General features: G+C 38.4%; 1 protein-coding gene across 2 annotated transcripts in view; it reads left to right on the top strand.

Annotated features, from left to right (window-relative positions):
* Positions 1–19,824, top strand: part of abcc2 (ATP binding cassette subfamily C member 2) — a 37,806-nt gene extending 17,982 nt beyond the window's left edge. Inside the window, exons 16-33 of one of the 2 annotated variants that reach the window (XM_084391484.1) lie at positions 795–861; positions 4,696–4,822; positions 4,940–5,116; positions 6,813–6,980; positions 7,901–8,081; positions 9,839–9,980; positions 10,206–10,305; positions 10,405–10,624; positions 11,359–11,513; positions 13,035–13,190; positions 13,336–13,535; positions 13,616–13,742; positions 13,818–13,919; positions 14,434–14,577; positions 15,314–15,472; positions 16,944–17,110; positions 17,569–17,763; positions 19,542–19,824. In XM_084391484.1, coding sequence (XP_084247610.1) covers positions 795–861; positions 4,696–4,822; positions 4,940–5,116; positions 6,813–6,980; positions 7,901–8,081; positions 9,839–9,980; positions 10,206–10,305; positions 10,405–10,624; positions 11,359–11,513; positions 13,035–13,190; positions 13,336–13,535; positions 13,616–13,742; positions 13,818–13,919; positions 14,434–14,577; positions 15,314–15,472; positions 16,944–17,110; positions 17,569–17,763; positions 19,542–19,647 — 2,693 coding nt within the window. In that variant the 3' untranslated portion in view covers positions 19,648–19,824. The remainder of the gene's footprint in view (positions 1–794; positions 862–4,695; positions 4,823–4,939; positions 5,117–6,812; positions 6,981–7,900; positions 8,082–9,838; positions 9,981–10,205; positions 10,306–10,404; positions 10,625–11,358; positions 11,514–13,034; positions 13,191–13,335; positions 13,536–13,615; positions 13,743–13,817; positions 13,920–14,433; positions 14,578–15,313; positions 15,473–16,943; positions 17,111–17,568; positions 17,764–19,541) is intronic. The other variant, XM_084391485.1, reaches the window with a different exon arrangement.
* The last annotated feature ends 49 nt before the right edge of the window (positions 19,825–19,873 follow it).

Here is a 19,873-nt window from a genome sequence, read left to right as displayed (position 1 = left end):
TACAAGGTAGTTTGTGACGTCAGAAACACCAGCGATTTCAAAGCGTGTTTTTGAGACTGTCTTTGGTTCACTGCAGTTTTAAGGAGGAAATACTCAGCAATGGTGTCGACTTATGAACTTACACATGGTTTGTCTTAAAGCAGATTAAAAACACCACATAGACACATAAACAACATTAAAAGCTGGATTTTCACCACAGGGGGACTTTAAATGGAACATTCCATTGTATCATTCTTCAAATGTTATGGGAACGCTGCTTTTAAATGTTCTCTGAACATTTAAAAAAACTTTAAACAAACATCGCAGGTTCTCAGAATTTTGTCTGACATTCTCTCAAAGTTATGAACAAACGTTCTTCCAGTAACGTTAATGGAACATTCTCTCAAAGTTATCTGGTTTTTAATAATGTTCTAAAAACATCAGCACAAAAACATTATTCATACATCGTTAATGGAGCGTTTATGGAAGTTCGTCTAACATGTTTTTAATGCTACTATTTAAAAAGACATTATAAAGTTTAAAAAGTAAACATTAAAAAGTAACGTTTCCATGATGTTTGAAGATTGTTTCCTTAATATTTGTATAACCATGAAAAAACATGAATTTTTTTTTTTAACTGTACATTTTGAAAGTTAGTGAACATTCAGAAATATTTTTTTCATAACTTAATGAGAACGTTATCAGAACATTATTAGAACATATTTTTGTTATCTGTGATTCAACTAATACATTTCAGAAAAAAAAGCTCCCTGACTGATGTATAGATAATGTTTTTGTGCTGATGTCATTAATAGAGGCTGCGGTGAACATGACGGACGGCACGTTTGCCTGGGAGAGAGAAACAGAACCAGTGCTGAAACAGTGAGTTTTGCCCTTTCACTCACTATATCTTTACACTATTACAGTATAAAACAGATGATACAATGATGATTTAGGATTACTCTGGTGTGTGTGTGCGTGTGCGTGTGCGTGTGCGTGTGCGTGTGTGTGTGTGTGCGTGTGTGTGTGTGTGTGAGTGTGAGTGTGACTGTGTGTGTGTGTGTTTGCATGAGTGTGTGTGTGTGTGCTTACATATGTGTGTGTGTGTGTGTTATTGTCCTGCTCAGTTTAGTTCTCATATAATGGTGTCAATGCAGGCAGATCAATAATATTGTTGAATATTAAATTAAATATCTCAACTAAGCAAACCAAAAGCAAATGGGGACAAAGGCGAAAAAAGGTGACAATGGCAAGTGACAGAATGGAGAAAAAAAAGAAAGAAGAAAGAAGATTGGAACATTCAGAATATTATCCTGTTCCATCTGTTTGAAGATCGGAGTCACGCCGGTATGGAGACGAGTTTGTTGAGGATCAGTGCCGATGGCTGTCGTGTCGATGAGGCCTTACAGGGGAGAGTCTAGTTAACACAATCTCTGCTGACACTTCAGGGATGTGTTGTGGTCGTGTCCAGGCGCAGGTCCTCCATCTGGTCTGGATACGGCCCGGATCCGGCTGATTACAGTAAACCTCGGAATAAAGAGAAAGACTAACATTAGCGTAGATGCCATTCTTCTTATGATGTAACGAGTACATCAGGAGTTATAGGAAGTGTTCCCGTTTCGGGCTGACCTAAACTATGCAGGCTAATAATCATTTAACTGATTTGAATAATAGAAATGTATAATGTTCTATGTGTATGCCAGGTTAAAGAGATGTGTTTGATTGATTTTGACGATTTTGATATTCTTGGTATTATTAACTGGCCAGAATTTTGAGATCGCAATAGACATGAAGGACTATAATGCGTTATACAGTACTGCGGAGCTAAACCATTTACTGCTTTGTAAGTAATCAGCAATATTTTTAAATTTATGCGATGTTTAATAGGGAGCCAGTGCAGTGTTGCCAGAACAGGGCTAATATGGTCATACTTCCTGGTTCTGGTAAGAACTCGAGCTGCTGCGTTTTGGACCAGCTGTAGTTTGTTTATTAAGCGTGCAGGGCAACCACCCAGTAGAGCATTACAATAATCTAGCCTTGATGTCATGAACGCATGGACTAATTGTTCCGCATTTTTCATTGAATAAAAATGAAGATATATTTTTAAGATGGGAGAATGAGGTTTTACAGATGCTAGAAATGTGGCTTTCAAATAATAGATTTGGTATCAAAGAGCACACCCAGGTTCCTAACCGACGACGAAGACTTGATAGAGCAGCCATCAAGTGTTAGACAGTATTCTAGGGTATTACGTGCAGAGGTTTTTGGGCCAATCATTAGAAACTCTGTTTTTTCAGAATTAAGTAGCAGGAAATTACTAGTCACCCCTTTTTTTATATCAGCTATGCATTCTGTTAATTTTGTGAATTGGTGAGTTTCGTCTGGGCGCAAAGAGATATAGAGCTGAGTATCATCAGCATAACAGTGAAAACTAATTCCATGTTTCCTAATAATATCTCCTAATGGTAGCATGTACAGAGTGAACAGCAGCGGTCCTAGTACTGAGCCCTGTGGTACGCCATACTGAACTTGTGATCGATGAGACATCTCTTCATTTACTGCTACAAACTGATAACGGTCAGATAAGTATGATTTAAACCATGCTAATGCAATTCCACTAATGCCGACATCATTTTCGAGTCTATTTAAAAGAATGTTGTGGTCGATAGTGTCAAATGCAGCACTAAGATCGAGTAACACTAATAGAGAGATACAACCACGATCGGATGATAAGAGCAAATCATTTGTGACTCTAACGAGAGCAGTCTCAGTACTATGGTACGGTCTAAATACTGACTGGAAATCCTCGCAGATATCATTTCTTTCTAAAAAAGGAACATAGTTGTGAAGATACTGCTTTTTCTAGTATCTTTGACAGAAAAGGCAGATTCGAGATCAGCTTAAAATTGACTAATTCTCCAGGATCAAGTTGCGTTTTTTTGATAAGTGGTTTAATCATAGCCAGCTTAAAAGTTTTTGTTACGTGTCTTAATGACAAAGATGAATTAATGATATTAAGAAGAGGATCTGTGACCTCTGGAAGCAACTCTTTCAGTAGCTTAGTTGGTATAGGGTCTAACATACATGTTGTCGATTTTTGTTGTTGTTTGAGTTTAGTAAATTCTTCCTCTCCTATTGCAATGAATGAATGGAATTTTTCCTCAAGGAGACTACAATGCACTGCCTGATGCGATACTGTAGTAGACGGTTACATAGTTATAATTTTCTCTCTAATATTATCAATCTTGTAAGAAAAAGAAGTTCATTAAGTCATTACCGCTATGCTCTTTGGAGACTTCAGAAGTAGAAGCTTTATTTCTTGTTAATTTTGCCACTGTATCAAATAAATACCTAGGGTTGTGTTTTTTTTTTTTTTTTTCTAAGAGAGTCGAAAAATAAGCAGATCTAGCAGTTTTTAAGGTCTTTCTGTACGGAATCGTGATCTCTCTCCACGAAATTCGTAAAAACTGCTAGTTATGTTTTCTTCCAGCTACGCTCCATTTTTTTCTTGCTGATTAAAATCACCAACAATTAGGACTTTATCTGCAGCCAATACTAACTCTGATTAAAAAAATCAGCAAATTCTTTGATAAAGTCTGTATGGTGCCCTGGTGGCCTGTATACAGTAACTAGCACAAATCTCAAACTTGATTTATAATTTACACTGGATAGTGTTACATTAAGCACCAACACTTCAAAATAATTATATTTGAAACTAGAGTTTATAGATAGATAAGATATTACTATAGACTACATAAACACTTTGCCTTTTCAAGCTTCATGTTTATAACAGTAAGCTTGCGGGGTGGACTCATTTAAAGTCATGTAATCGTCATGTTTTAGCCAGGTTTCTGTCAAACACAGCACATCTAGGTTATAATTTGTAATCATATCATTAACAATAAGTACTTTTGAAGTAAGGGATCGAATATTCAGTAATCCGAGCTTTATCATTTGTTCATCTGTGTTATATCTATTTTTTATTTGTTGAACATCAATTAAAATTTTACCCTTAAATGGGTCTGGCAGTTTTTTGTATTTCCTAGTTCGGTGAACAGACACAGTCTCTATATGATGATAGCTAGGTGAAAGAGGCTCTATGTGATGGGATTTATCTGACCTTGGTGACGTGAGACAGCTAGCAGACGGTCGGTTTAGCCAGTCTGTCTGCTTCCTGACCTGAGCCCCAGATTGTCATGTTTGAGCTCTAAGACTATGTGCCATATTACTAGATAGAAGAGCAGCACCATCCCAGGAGGGATGAATACCATCTCTTTTCAACAGGTCAGGTCTGCCCCAAAAACTTTTCCAATTGTCTATGAATTCTATATTACTTTGCGGACACCACTTCGACAGCCAGCCATTGAGTGAGGACAATCTACTAACTATCTCATCACTCCTGCGAACAGGAAGGGGGCCAGAGCAAATTACAGTGCCTGACATCGTACTTGCGAGTTCACACACCTCTTTAACATTAATTTTGGTGACGTGAATAATAATCTTAGATAATTTACGATTAGCATTAGCCAGCACTTTTAAAAAGCATTGTGTGTGTGTGTGTGTGTGTGTGTGTGTGTGTGTGAGAGAGTGTGAGAGTGTGTTTCCGTGTTTGTTTGTTTGTTTGTGTGTGTGTGTGTGTGTGTGTATTTGCATGTGTGTGTGTGTTCTATCTAGCTGTTGTCACTCTGGCTCTTAATCGATGTGTGTGTTGTTCAGTGTGTCTCTGGACATTGCCCCGGGTCGTCTGGTGGCAGTGGTGGGAGCTGTGGGATCGGGGAAGACTTCACTGATATCAGCTCTGCTGGGAGAACTGCACTGCCTCAAGGGACACATTAATATAAACGTAATCAAACACATCTTTTTATGAAAGATTACTGTGACTCTTCTCTGCCCGCTGTACGTTAGTGGTGTGTGTTTCTCTGCCGGCTTGACATTAGTTTTGTGTGTGTGTGTGTCTCAGGGGTCGGTGGCGTATGTCCCTCAGCAGGCCTGGATCCAGAACGCCTCACTGAAGGATAATGTCCTCTTCGGCTCAGAGTTGGATGAAGAACGGTACCGGTCCGCGGTGGAGGCCTGTGCTCTCGGACCCGACCTGGACCTGCTGCCCGGGAGGGATCAAACCGAGATCGGAGAGAAGGTGAAGAGCACTGCTTCCCAACCGTTAGTTCTTGAGTCTTTACATATCAGAAAACTGAGACTGCCAAACATTTAGGGCCCTATGATACACTCAACGCTCAAACGCCATTGTGTTTTGCTAGTTTCACTTACAGCCCAACGCAGTTTTCATTTCATTTTATTTCATTTATAAAGCCCAAAACACACCCATTACTCATTAAGAGAATAGGGACAACCCTCTTAGACCATGCACAGCGCGCCAACCATTTTTCCTGTCGTTAAACTAGCAAAAGTGGATTCGGAGCGACCTAAGTGCACTTGTGCCGTGAGTTTTAGACCATGAGCTTCGATCCTTAAAATAGGGCCCACAGTCACAGTTGGCATATTCAGTGGTGGATGTAGGCATGATTATAAGGTTATAAAAATAAAACCGGCAGGGAATGTTCTGTGTAAGTTCGCTTTAGGTTGTCACAACTTGTCAACTTCCCTGCAACATTCTGGGAAGGTTAGCTTTTCTTACAATAAGAACAAAGAGAGAACGTTTCCCAGAATGTTATTATTTGGTTCCCCAAAAAAGAACCAAACGGGAACCATATGGGAACATTGGGAGAACGTTCTGTGTTTGCTGGGCTGCACCTGTTTCTGAAGATTGATTTATCAAAGTAGTCCAGTACAGTTATTATGATGAATGTCATTATTTGCATTGAACTTTATATTAGACTGTAAATTGACATAAAAGTCTGCTTACAAATTTTGAAGGTTGTCGTTCAATTCATGGTGATTTCAGGAGAAATCGCTCATTTAGATGGAAAGCCAAATCAACAGAGACTGAGACTGTCTTTGGTTCACTGCAGTTTTAAGGAGAAAATTCTCAGCAATGGTGTCGACTTATGAATTTACACATGGTTTGTCTTAAAACATGTTAAAATCACCACTTTAGCCGCGTTTCCACCGAAATTACCCAGAACAATTTGTCCCAGTAACTTTTTTCCCACAGACCTGTTGCTGTCTGCATTTCCACCGCGGAGTAATGTACCGTGAAGATTAGGCAAATTAGTATGGTGATGTGCACTACTTTACTACTTACAGTTCCCGCTGGATTTCATCCTCTAAATTTAGGCTTAATAAAGCCTGAACCTTGTCGTCCATCGGCCGTATTTTTTAAACTCCATTGTTGATTCGAATAGCAAACAACTGTTACTGCATGCACCGCAACACATGGTGGTTAAAATAAAATGCTGCGTGGAGTCAACCAATCAAAATGCGGCATGAACTCGACCAATCAGCATGTTCAGCGCCCAAGTCCCACCTCTGAAAGCTCCTGAACTTTGATAAAGTACCTCGCAAGCAGGGATTTTCTGAGGGGGAAATATTTACCCGGAGCTTCATTTAGACCCTGCGGTGGAAACACACCAAGTACCAGCCCAAAGTCCCTACTTCCTGCGGTGGAAACACGGCTATAGACATATAAACTACATTAAGAGCTGGATTTTCACCACAGGGGAACTTTAAATACAGTTACCAATAACACCACTCACATACTTTACACCACTGGCTGTTGGTCCTGACAATGCAACTGCAATAGTGCATATTCACTGTATTTAGGCATTTCCATGGCTTATTCTCTCGCCTAGGAAGAGTTCACACATGTGCGGAACGGGAACAGGGTTGGGAAACACTGACTTTGAATGTTTCATGTTTGATCTGCTGTGCCGCAGGGCATCAATCTGAGCGGCGGACAGAAACAGCGGGTGAGTTTGGCCCGGGCGGTTTACAGCTCCTCTGACGTGTTCCTTCTGGATGACCCGCTGTCTGCTGTCGACTCACATGTGGGAAAACATCTGTTTGAACGGGTGATCGGACCCAAAGGACTGCTCAGAAATAAGGTAGGAGACTAATGTCAAAGTCAAAAGCAAATCCAAGGCTAAAAAGCTTACAAATTATAGGCTAATATCACTGTTTTATTTTCTCTGTCTGATTTTGTTTAGGCTAGAACTTTAGTTCAGAGAAAGTTATGAACAAACGTTCTTCCAGTAACATTAGTATTAGTTACAGGATTAGTTCACTTCAGAATTAATTTCTTGATAATTTACTCTCCTCCTCGTCATCCAAGATGTTCACGTCTTTCTATCTTCAGTCTAAAAGAAATGAAGGTTTTTGAGGAAAACACTCCAGGATGTTTCTCCATATAGTGTCTTCAATGGGGTCCAACGGGTTGAAGGTCCAAATGTGAGTTTCAGTGCAGCTTCAAAGTCTCGACACGATCCAGCCGAGGAATAAGAGTCTTATCTAGACAAACTATCAGCAATTTTATACAAAATATATAATATATACTTTTTAACCAAAAAATATGAAAGAAAGACATGAACATCTTGGATGACGTGGGGAGAGTAAATTATCAAGAAATTTGAATTCTGAAGAGAACTAATGCTTTAATAGAAGTAATCTGGTCTCAAACCTTTAGCATAAAAAGTTATTTATAGATCATTCACGGAACGTTTTATTTCAGAAACATTGTAACATTTTTTAAATGTTACTACTTGTTTCAGAACTTTCAGAGAACATTCAAAAGTAACATTCACAAAATGTTTGAAGAATGATGAATGGGAAAGTTCCCTTAACGTTCATTTAACCAAGAAAAAAAACGTTTTTAAAACATTTTGAGCATTCTCGAAATAACTTAATGGGAACGTTGACAAATAGCTGGGATACTCACTATATTATTATACATGTCAAAAGCACATTTTCAGCTTGACTTAAATTTCTGCATTGCTGTTCAGTTTTTTCCCCTTCTCTTTCCTTGTAGACTCGTATCCTGGTGACACACGGGATTAGCTTCTTGCCGTATGTAGATGAGATTGTGGTGTTGGTGAATGGGGTTGTGTCCGAGGTGGGATCATACGACGCTCTTCGAGCCAGTAAAGGCGCTTTCAATGAATTCATGGAAACTTACGGCAAAGAGGAAAGCAAAGCTAATGACAATAAAGGTTTGTCTACCATCGAACATTTGCATTTTCTGCTGAGCTTCAGATATTGTCCTAAATTCTAAAATAGCCATCTGAACACATTCTGAAAGTTTTAGTACAGGACTTGCAATGTCTACATGATTCATGCTTTATTTCTTGGTGCGAGTTGTCTTTCCTCAGTAACACTTTATTTTCGATGGTCCACGTCAGACATTCTACTAGCTATACAACTACATGTCAACCTTGGAGTTAGTTGACTTGTAGTTGCAAAGTTACTCACAGTTAGTAGACTGTCTGAAGTGGACCATTGAAGTAACCCTTTCCTCATGCTATCCTGATAGTGAATGCCTGAATCTGTCAACCGGAATGCAACAGACACATTTACCTTACATTACATTTTGTTACAAACTGCTCCAAGACTTGGGTTGAAGATCCAAATGCAGCTTTACTGGGACAGTCCAGAATCGTAACCAATATAACGAGCAAAGGGTCAAACAACCCAAATGAGCAACAGGGCAGAAAACACAGACAAAAGGAAATCCGGAAAACAGGCAGAGAATTAAAAAAAACAAGACACAGGAAACCAGGAAAAAACTCAGAAATACAGTGTAACAACATACAAGACTTCGCAAAGAATGACTGAAAACCCAGGGTTTAAATAGGCAAGAGTAAACGAGATAATAACACACAGGTGGAAGTAATCAGATCTGTCCAGGCAATGGTTTCTGGGAAATGCAGTCCATGATGTGATTAAGCAGATGGAAGGAGCGCCCTCTGGTGGAGATCATTGGCACTCCAGCTGGTGGTTGTGACAATTTTATTGTTTATAGTTTTAATTAATTAATTCATTTTTAATTAGGCTACATTTTATGAATTAAACATAATTAAACAAATGCTTGTAAACATACTTTATCAGAAGAAAACAAAAGACATTCCTTTTTGTCATAAAGTGTTCTTTAAAACTGAGTCAAGAACCTGAGGGTTCTATATAGAACCCCAGTGTAACTTTTTTTAAGAGTGTATATAATCCTCTAACCAAAATGACGGGTTATGGACAGTATTAGCCCAACTGAAGACCATGTGTGGTCGGAGTGTTGCAATATATTAAAGTTTAATGGGAGCAGATAAAGCAGTGTGGAAATGTTCTTCTCCATTTCTTCATTGTTAGCCAAAAAGCATGCAGGGATCCACACTATGGACCATTTGGGCACACTTGGCAAACTCTTTTTAATATCCAATAATGTACACTAACATTCAAAACTTTGGAAGAATTATGATTTTTAAATGCTTTTGAAAGAAGTCTCTTCTGCTCACCAAGGCTGCTTTTATTTGATCAAAAATACAGTAAACACAGTGAAAAAATATTACAGGTTTAAAGCGTAATTTACTCCAGTGATCAAAGCTGAATTTTCAATGTTGAACACAGTTGTGCTGCTTCATATTTTTGTGGAAACCGTGACACATTTTATTTTTCAGGATTCTTTGATGAATAGAAAATAATTTATTTGAAATATAATATTTTGTAACATTATAAATATCTCTACTGCCACTTTTGATCAATTTAATGCATCCTTGCTGAATAAAAGTAGTAATTTCTTTATTAATTTCTTGTGTGTGTTCATAGATTTGGCATGCATGAACAATAAACGATCTCTAAAGCATTACTTAGAAACAAGTATACTTGAAATGCAGTATGTTTTTGCACTACTTGCATCAAAACACACGTGCACAAGTCTTGATGCTCATAAACGATGTGATTGTAATTGTGTGTCAAACAGCAGCAGCTCAGGGGTCCGACTATGAGGAGATCGACACCCTGCCGGAGGGTTTGGAGCCTCAGGCCGACGACTCTCCAGAGGACATCGTCTCAAACACACTGAAGAGAGAAAACAGCCTGCGTCGCTCTCAACGAAACGGAAGGTAAACCAAACACACCATCGAGAAACATGTTAGAACAACAAAAGATTTTATTCCAGACATGCACTATTTCACACAGATAAACTGAATGTTGCCCCACTTGAGCAAGTATAGAGTGCCAACGCTCTAATGCACTCTATAGTCATCATGATCTTCACAAATGCAACTGAAATACAAGAGTGCAGTTTTGTGTTCACCAATATTTATATTTATATTTTTTGTCTTCAGTGTGAGAGTAAGGAAGAACAGCTCTCTTCGAAGCAAAAAAGACTCTGGCGATAAGAAAGGACAGCGACTGATTGAGAAAGAGACAATGGAGACCGGAAGGGTACATAATAGGAACTAAAAGCTATTATGATTCTCCATGTTTTGTCATCTATTTTCCCCCTCAGTAATTGTGCAAATTATTTTTTGCTCCATGTACCAGGTGAAGTTCTCAGTGTATCTTCAGTATCTGAGGGCGATGGGATGGTGTTACGTCACCTGGAGTTTCCTCATCTACTTCATCCAGAATGTGGCCATCATTGGTCAGAATCTGTGGCTCAGTGACTGGACTAATGATGCTGAAAATTATTTCAACAAAACCTACCCAAATCATATTAGAGACACGAGAATAGGTGTCTTTGGAGCCCTGGGAATTGCACAAGGTATGAGCAGAAAGAAAGAAATACTTTTACCAACAGAATGAAATCGAGAACATGATATTTCTGTGATTTAAAGAGGCTAGTTCATTATTTTGGGTGTACTAGAATAAGTTAACATGCTTTTGTGCAAAAAACATACTGTACATTATTGCAGCACCTCTATTCCCAGTCTGTCTGAAACGAGCTGATTTCTACAAAGCCCCGCCTTCTGAAATGCTCAGAGTGCTCTGATTGGCCAGCTGACCTAGTGTGTTGTGATTGGCCTGGATCAGTGTTCTCTGGTTCTCTGTTTGATAGAATAAATCCCTTTGTGCAAGACTATGAGCTTTGCATTGCATGGCGCTGTGACCATGAACCACAATAGTCATATCCATGTGATCAGCCTCCATGGCCAAACACTCATCCCCAGTTTGATCTAAATCAGATAAAGAACTTAGAAATTATGAGACTTTTCCTGTTTACATTTTGACAACAATGTTTGAGATATCAAAAATCTGTTCGCAATTAGCATCTCCAATGTGTGTGAGAATCGCATGAATGCCCATGAACGAAGAAATTCACATTATATCCAAAATGGCTGACTTCCTGTTGCTCGGAGCGAATGATTGTAATTTTAAAAGTTGTCTGGCTCGATGAGAACAGTTTGTGTACAGAGTTTGGTGGCTGTAGGTAAAACGGTGGAAGAAGTACACGAATTATCCTTCATGACTAAGTGACGTTATGTCTTTCTCTGCCAGGATTTCTGGTGTTTTTAGGCACTATACTCCTAGCTGATGGATCCATTTGTGCGTCCAGGACTCTACACACAAACCTGCTGTCTAATATTCTGAAAGTACCCATGGTGTTCTTTGATACCACACCTTCAGGACGAGTAGTCAATCGTTTCGCTAAGGTATATCACCTTTAACACTGAACACAATTTTGTTGATGTTTGCCATAAAGCCAAAACAAAGATCTACAAATTGCATTGATTTGTATAATTAGTGGGTCTGAAGTTATGAAGGCCAGAGACAAGCTCATTAACATTCTAGACACTCTTAAAAATAAGGGTTCCAGAAGGGTTTTTAAACAGTGATGCCAAAGAAGAAGCATTTTTGGTTCCACAAAGAACCTTTCAGTGATCGGTTCTTAAACGGGTCATGATTATTATTTACCAAATAATCCACAGTGAAATACACCGAATACAAGCAAATAATGCACTGCTGAGACATTCACATTGTTGAAAACTATCCTAGCATCGAGATCCTTTGGAAGGCAATGGTATTGATCCTATGTCGATCTTTACTCGTTCTCATGTCACTATATTCACTAACGCTCCAGTGGGCGGGGCCAAAGACGCGGTGATGTAGACGTAGGCGTTGATATTCTTCTGCAAAGGCGGTCTTTCACTGCCCTGTGACGTCACAAATCTCCACTTCTCAGATCCTGTCGTTTCTGGCCTTGGTTTCAATAAAAGCAGTTTTTGGAATAACAAGGAAGTTTTGAGTTTTGAAACTTACAAGGTATTGTTATAGTATAAGGAACTCTGAATTCTCAGTTCATGACCCCTTTAAAAGAACCGTAATTTCTTACTGCGAAGAACATGTGAATAATCGAAAGAACCTTTTGTACAACTGAATTATTTTGTACAATGGATTCTGTGGATGTTAAATGTTCTTCATGGAACCATCATTGACAATTAAAGAAAACTTAATTTGGTAATTTTTGACCGAAAATTTGTAAATTTAGTTTTTTTTGAATTTTTGTCAGAATGGTACGAAATTTGGTAAAATTAGGTTTTGACACTTGCTAAGTGAGCACACACACACACACACACACACACACACAAAATCATGGTCATGAATCAAAAAGTTTAAATGGTCCTGAAAAAATAGTCTTGTGCTCCTCGTGGTAAAAAATGAGCACATTAAAAATCAAACAAATCTAATGGAAACGTTCTGCGCCCAAACAAAATCTTACTGAAAGCTCTTTTTTTTTAGATATCAACCTTAAATTTGGAACACAGCTTATTTAGATGTTCTCAGTTTTAGAGTTAAACATGTTTTGGAAAATATTTATTTCATATAAAATTTTAAAAAGTATTTTTGTGCATTTTTCATAACAACAAACTTACTTTACTTCAGCAATAATCTGCCAAGTGTCATCTTTAAAGAGAGACCAAACTGTGCTCCAAAGCATTCGAGATTTAGGACAGTTGAAGTTGGAAATTTCATTTTCAATGCTCAAAAAGTATTTTACAGATTCATATAAACATGGCAATCTAATTGGAATGTAAACGCATCTCAAGACTATGAAAATGACGAAATCGAATAAAAACCCAAATATATAAAAATAGATATTTTCCCCCTATGATTGCTGTACTTTGCCTGTTCTTAAACTGAAATATTGTTTTTTCGATTTGGCTTATATTTAGGATATCTTCACTGTGGATGAGATGATCCCGATGTCCTTCAGATCCTGGATTCTCTGTCTTCTCGGAGTTCTAGGGACCTTGTTTGTCATCTGTCTGGCTACTCCAATCTTCACTGCAGTTGTTGTACCAATGGCTGTAATCTACTACTTTGTGCAGGTAAGACAGCTAACAGTAATGCTAAAACAAATAAACTGTAATCTCTGTGGACACTGGGTTTTTTAAAAACTTGGCAACATATTTTTCTCACATATAGTTAGTAAAATAATAATAAAATGGTCTAAACCCGCTTCCTGTATTTCAGAGGTTCTATGTCGCTACATCCAGGCAACTCAGACGACTGGATTCTGTGTCTCGATCTCCCATTTACTCTCACTTTGGAGAAACGGTGTCAGGCCTCTCTGTGATACGGGCGTATGGGCATCAGCAGCGTTTCCTAAAGCAAAATGAGGACACCATTGATCAGAATCTCAAAAGTGTCTATCCTTGGATTGTTTCTAATAGGTCAGAATTGGTAGTATATCCCGAGCTTTTCGCCGAGAGATAAATCTGTGTTTGCTCTAATGTTGCTTGTTGGATCTCAGGTGGTTGGCCATGCGCTTGGAGTCTCTGGGGAATCTGGTGGTGTTTTTCTCAGCGCTGTTTGCTGTAATCTCTCGAGACTCTTTGAATAGTGGACTGGTTGGACTGTCCATCTCATATGCCTTAAATGTAATATATTTCTTTGATTTTGAGGTGCTTGTGAGTCATATAACCTTGCCATTAAGTAACACTGCTTCTTATTAGGTGACGCAAACTTTGAACTGGCTCGTGAGAATGACATCAGAACTGGAGACCAACATCGTCGCTGTGGAAAGAGTGAGCGAATACACAGAGATCAAAAATGAGGTAGAGAATCAAATCACTTTCATGTGTCAGTTTCTGGATTAATGTACTAATAATGTTTTTTCAATCTCCCAAACATTATGAACTATAGACGAGCCGAATACAGCTGGTTAGAAACATTCTTAAAGCGTTACATTATAACAGTCAAAACCTTTACATGGAGATTTACCTATAATTCTTAATGGCTTAAATGGTAAAACCTCAAGGTTGACCGGATGATGTCTTTGCTCTAATAGTATGATCACATTTCCCATGACATGCAATAATGTAAGAACATTTTTGTGATTGTAGTTAATTATTACATGAAAAGTCAGCTGAAAGAGCATTAGAAAATCAATACGTAATACTTCATAAATACCTGTGTAAGGGAATATTTGCACAGACATTCTTCACTAGTTTTACCATTTTTGTTGAACAGATCCATATGAAATCCAGTGATTTAGAAAACTTTAAATGGAATTGGAGAGATGTTTTTCTAAATTCAGTTGATTTAGTGTGGGAATATGTATGTCTCCAGGCTCCGTGGATCACCAGTAATCGTCCTCCTGACGACTGGCCCTCCGCCGGGAATATCCGCTTCGAAAACTACAAAGTTCGATACCGGCCTGAGCTGGAGCTCATTCTCCATGGAATCACATGTGACATTAAAACCACAGAGAAGGTGAGGAGACACATCAGATACTTAATATTTTTGATTTATTGAAAATGCCAATATGGAGCGATAAATGGTGATCATTGTTATACAAGACTTAAAGAACTCTAGTTCTGTATCTACCTTGGTTGTGTTTGACACCGTTGGGTTTTTGGAGGAAGCGATGACTCAAATGTAGAGTTAAAGGTGAAGTAAATGATTTCTGAGAAACATTGTTGATTTTTGAAATCAACCCAAACAAACACGCCCCTCCCTTCATTGCCCCGCCCCCAAAGGGTGTCTCTTCATTGCCCCGCCCCCAAAGGGTGTCTCTTCATGGCCCCGCCCCCAAAGGGTGTCTCTTCATCGTAGCTGAAGTGAAGCAACATAATGCTTTGTGAAAAAGCAAAGATGGCGGACGAACGATACGGAAGAACAAAAACTGAACATACAGCACACAGACCAATGTTACTCCCGTTGGAGCAGAAACTACGTAACCTCGGCGTCTGTTTTCAGGCCTTCCCGCTTTGGTCTCTCCAAAGCTTTTAGAGATGGAGCTAAACTTTGCAGGACAGTAATGTTTGATTCTTGAACTTTTATTACAATTAAAGGGATAGTTCACCCAAAAATCATGTCATCACCTGTCATCATTTACTCTCCCTCAAGGTGTCCCAAACCTGTATGAGTTTCTTTCTTCTGTTGAACACAAAAGAAGCTATTTTAAAGAATGTTGTTCATTTTTTTCCTGTTTCCCGACTTTTCCCAGATTGGCATTGTTGGTCGAACTGGTGCAGGCAAATCTAGTCTGACCAACTGTTTGTTCCGCATCATTGAAGCTAGCGAAGGTCGAATCATCATCGACGGTATTGACATCTCCACCCTGGGGCTTCATGATCTCAGGAGCAGACTCACCATCATTCCACAGGTAGAGGAACATTCAAGCTGTTTTAAGGGAAGAAGAAATATTTGTGGTCATTTTGGTGATCAAAGAGGAGTTTTAAGGGATAAAATGATTGACTACAGGGGGACTTTAATGGAAATTCTGAAGCGTGAAATAAATATTGTACGACAACTCAATACACATCATGACACGTGATAGAAGTTTAAAAAAAAAAAACTTTATTTTTATATTGCAGGATAAACTGGGAGTGAACATAATTTAGCAACATTTATAATTAATTTACAGCTGAAATGTTGAATGGAGATGTAACAATCAAAGTAGCCTAACTATCATTATGTGCTTTATTTGCATTACAAAAATATCAGCATTGCTGTTGTTCATAAATCTTATCTTATCAAAAATCATTGTTGAATGGAGATTCAAAGATTCAGACGGATTATTAGCGTCCAGTGCCTGAATTTGTGTACGAAATACTGACTGACGACACAGAGAGCTGATCGAAACACACCTCAGTTCTCCATATTACACTCATATAGACACACAATCAGTCATAGCGGAGGGAACTTTGAGTTCTGCAAGGTATGTCTGCATAGTATCTGTCATTTCAAAAGATTGTGTTAATTATTATTTTCCTTCCCTCAGGTCATTTTAACTCAAAACCATTTTTTTTATAATTTAAAAAAATTGAGTGTTCATCAGAGGGGTCCAAGAGCCTAGGACTTCAGTCGCACTTGAACCAAAAAAAAATATATATATATAGTTTTGTGGTTGAAATTTAAGAAAGTAACAAATCCTTCCCTGGCGGGTCATTTTGACCCCCTTAGGAATGAATGGAATGCGAGGAATGCTTCAGGACACATAAAAATACCTAAAAATGCTCAAAATTCAAAGTAAAAATGCTAAACCTTTACCAAAAAATATATTATAATGTCTACATGTGTATCTGAATGCACACTGCAGAGAAACTGACTTTAGGACCCAGAGGAACAGCTCATTTACTCCATAAAGAGCTATAGCGCCATCTAGAGTCATGAAATATCATCTTATATTATTATTTTCCACCAGAGGTCGACAAAGACACACAATGGAAGATATTTTGAGCTGAATTTAAAGGTTTATGCAAAAACATTATATGATTCATTTTGAATTTAAGTTGAAAGAATGAGGAATGTGCTTAAATTACTATTTATTTATTATTTTGCATTAAAAAATGAAATAAAATAAGCTTTCTGGACAAACAAAAAAATTAAGTATAATATCTGGGCTTCGGGTCATTTTGACCCGCGAGGGAAGGATGAGGGTTTACTAAATTATGCTGTATTATGAAAATGCAATGTTTTAAAAATTTTTTATATATATATATATATACACATACACACTCGTAGAGAAAACAAACATGCTAAGCATCATAAACAAATACATTTATTGGAAAGCATCATCTGAGACTGTCCCGCAACGCTGACAGAAAGAGTAATAAACGAACGCTTTATTCTAGGACCCAATTCTCTTCTCGGGAACTCTGCGGATGAACCTGGACCCTTTCCTGAAGTTTAGTGATGAGGAGATATGGAATGTTCTGGAGTTGGCTCATCTGAAGGATTATGTGCGGGGTTTGCCGACGGGACTTCAGCACGAGGTCTCGGAGGGGGGAGAGAACTTAAGGTTTGTGAGCTGTATAAACATGAACATGTTCATATATAATTCAAATGAGTGCATTTTGAGTCTTGAGCCTCCATTGTATCTTGAGTTTCTTCCGGGAACGAACACGTCACAATATTCCTCATTATAATAATTAATGTGCAGAATAAAGGGCCGGGGCCTGGTTGAGTTAGTTAGTAGTGTGTTAAACTGGCTGTTATGGTAAAAGGGGCGGGACATTTCCCAAACACACTCGAAGCGCTCGACCAATCACAACACACTGCTCCAGCCGACCAATCAGAGCACAGTGTGCTTTTCAGAAGGAGGGGCTTCATAGAGACAGGAAGTAAACAGAGTGTTACTGACAGACTGGGAAGAGAGGAGCCGCAACAATGGAGAATATGAGGAACATAATCAACATTCAAGCAGGAAAACCTGTAAGTCTAGTTTCTGATCTTGACATGTTTATGTGTTTCCTCTAGTCTTGGTCAGAGACAGCTGCTGTGTTTAGCCCGAGCCTTGCTCAGGAAATCCCGTATACTCATCCTGGATGAAGCCACAGCAGCCGTGGATCTGGAGACGGACGATCTCATCCAGAGCACCATCCGCAGGGAGTTCTCCCACTGTACTGTGCTCACCATCGCACACCGGCTCAACACCATTATGGACAGTTCACGGTGAGCCAAGTCCATTTTATTTATATAGAGTCATTGAATCATTCACTCAAGAGATTTGTTCAAAAACACTGATTCATCCAGTAATGAAACAATTGAAGACGTATCGAGTGAGTCATTGAATCATTCATTCAAGAGATTTGTTCAAAAACACTGATTCATCCAGTAATGAAACAATTGAAAGGCTTGTTCGACTTGAGCCGGCGCTGCACAGACCGATCGGTGAATGACATCACAGTACCACGAGAGCGATTAGAGAGCAGACGGCTCGTAGGCTTCTGAATCGCCTTCTTGGTATTTTAATGTCATAATCCAATCGGTCTGTGCAGCGCCGGCTCAAGTCGAACAAGCCTGAAGAATTGAGTGAGTCATTGAATCGTTCATTCAAGAGATTCATTCAAAAACACTGATTCATCCAGTAATAAAACAAGTGAAGACTTATTGAGTGAGTCATTGAATCATTCACTCAAACTGATTTATTTTTTTAAATAATTCATTCAGATTAATTAAAAATAATTTTTATTTTGTTAAGTTGTCTGTTCAGAATTGTGGGAAATCGTGATCTTGATCTGAAAAAACAAACAAATCATGTTTATTCTCAGTTTATCCAGAATCCTGTAGCTCTAATCTGCTAGTAAATGTATTCAACACTGAGCTACACATCCAAAACATATTTTATGCAGGTTACCACTAAATCAATCATCCCAATTTTGGGAGTGACTCACGGAATGATAATTTAGTGGATTTACTTCCAGATTTAAATGCATTGCATTTATTAAACAACACCAAAGAAAATAAACGCTTAATGCATTAATCTTTACTGGCGCTAATGGCGCCAGGTTAACATGAACAGGTTACTGTAATGCAGGGTGCAACATAGAAGTTTATTAATCAAATAAATCCAGACACGGGGCAAAAACAGAACTGAAACAACATACGTGAGTCGTTCACAATGGTCAACACCAGACACTGAACGAGGGAAACACTGCGGTATATATACTCAAGATAACCAGAGGCTAGCTAGGAACAGGTGAAGGAAACCAATCACTATGGAAACAAACAAGGGTTACTATGGAAACGAAGAAAACTGGAACTAAACACAGGAATTGAAACAACAGGAACAAAAATACCCTTCAAAATAAGAGTCCTTAAACACAAAACAGGGATATACAGTCAGACCACAATGTATTCAGACGCCTTCAACATTTCTCACATTATCAGTTTATTCGCTATAGTTTAGAAAATGGTAATAAATATGAGCAGAACTCAGTTGATATTTGACTGGTTTTGTCCGTCCTTCTGTTAGACTGTCTCACACATGAATTATGTTGAATATCTGTCAGCTGTTAAATTTTACTACACAATTAGATAATACCAGTTTAGCTCAACCAATCACCAAGCAATGCTTCATTGTGTTCAGTCTGTGTGTGAAAAGAGCATTAGTAATTAAAGAAAACACACTTCAGCAAAACATGATCAGCTCAAAGTGTCCCAATCATTTTTGCTCCCAAATGTGTATAAATGTCACTGGTAGTCTCTGTATGAAGAGTGTTTGCGTATAATATGTCACAGTTTACTGTATTTTGCTCTCCTCACTTACAGAAATGAACTATAGTGTCCTGATCACACTAGTGACATGATATCAAAAATTATATCTGAATAATTATTGGTTTGACTGTATATGATATGAATGGATTATATCTGCATATTTTAAAGTGAACTCAAATGCACGTATAAACTACAGACGCATGTTGTGATCCTGAGCTCTGCCTGTGTTTCAGGGTAATGGTCCTGGACTCTGGGAAGATCGTGGAGTTTGATTCGCCCAGTGCTTTGCTTCACAAACAGGGACATTTCTATTCAATGGCGAAGGATGCTGGAATCTGAAGCGGGAACATGTGTGTTTAACGTGTTTAACGTGTGTGTTACTCCTCAAGCCTGGAGGACCAGACACTGAAAATGTTAAAGATTTATAGTACTGTCTGTATGTTATCCTGCTGTTGTTTTGCTGATGTGTTGTTTGACATGGGTTTGTGTTGTGGTAATAAAGTGTATTACATTTTGCATGTTGTGTACGCCTGTATATTTATATAAAGCCCATGTCAGTTTTGCT

The sequence above is a fragment of the Rutilus rutilus genome (assembly GCF_951802725.1).
Source record: "Rutilus rutilus genome assembly, chromosome: 20".
In the NCBI taxonomy this organism is placed as follows: domain Eukaryota; kingdom Metazoa; phylum Chordata; class Actinopteri; order Cypriniformes; family Leuciscidae; genus Rutilus; species Rutilus rutilus.
Note: the sequence above shows the minus strand (reverse complement) of the source record. Positions and strands in the feature narration are given on the sequence as shown.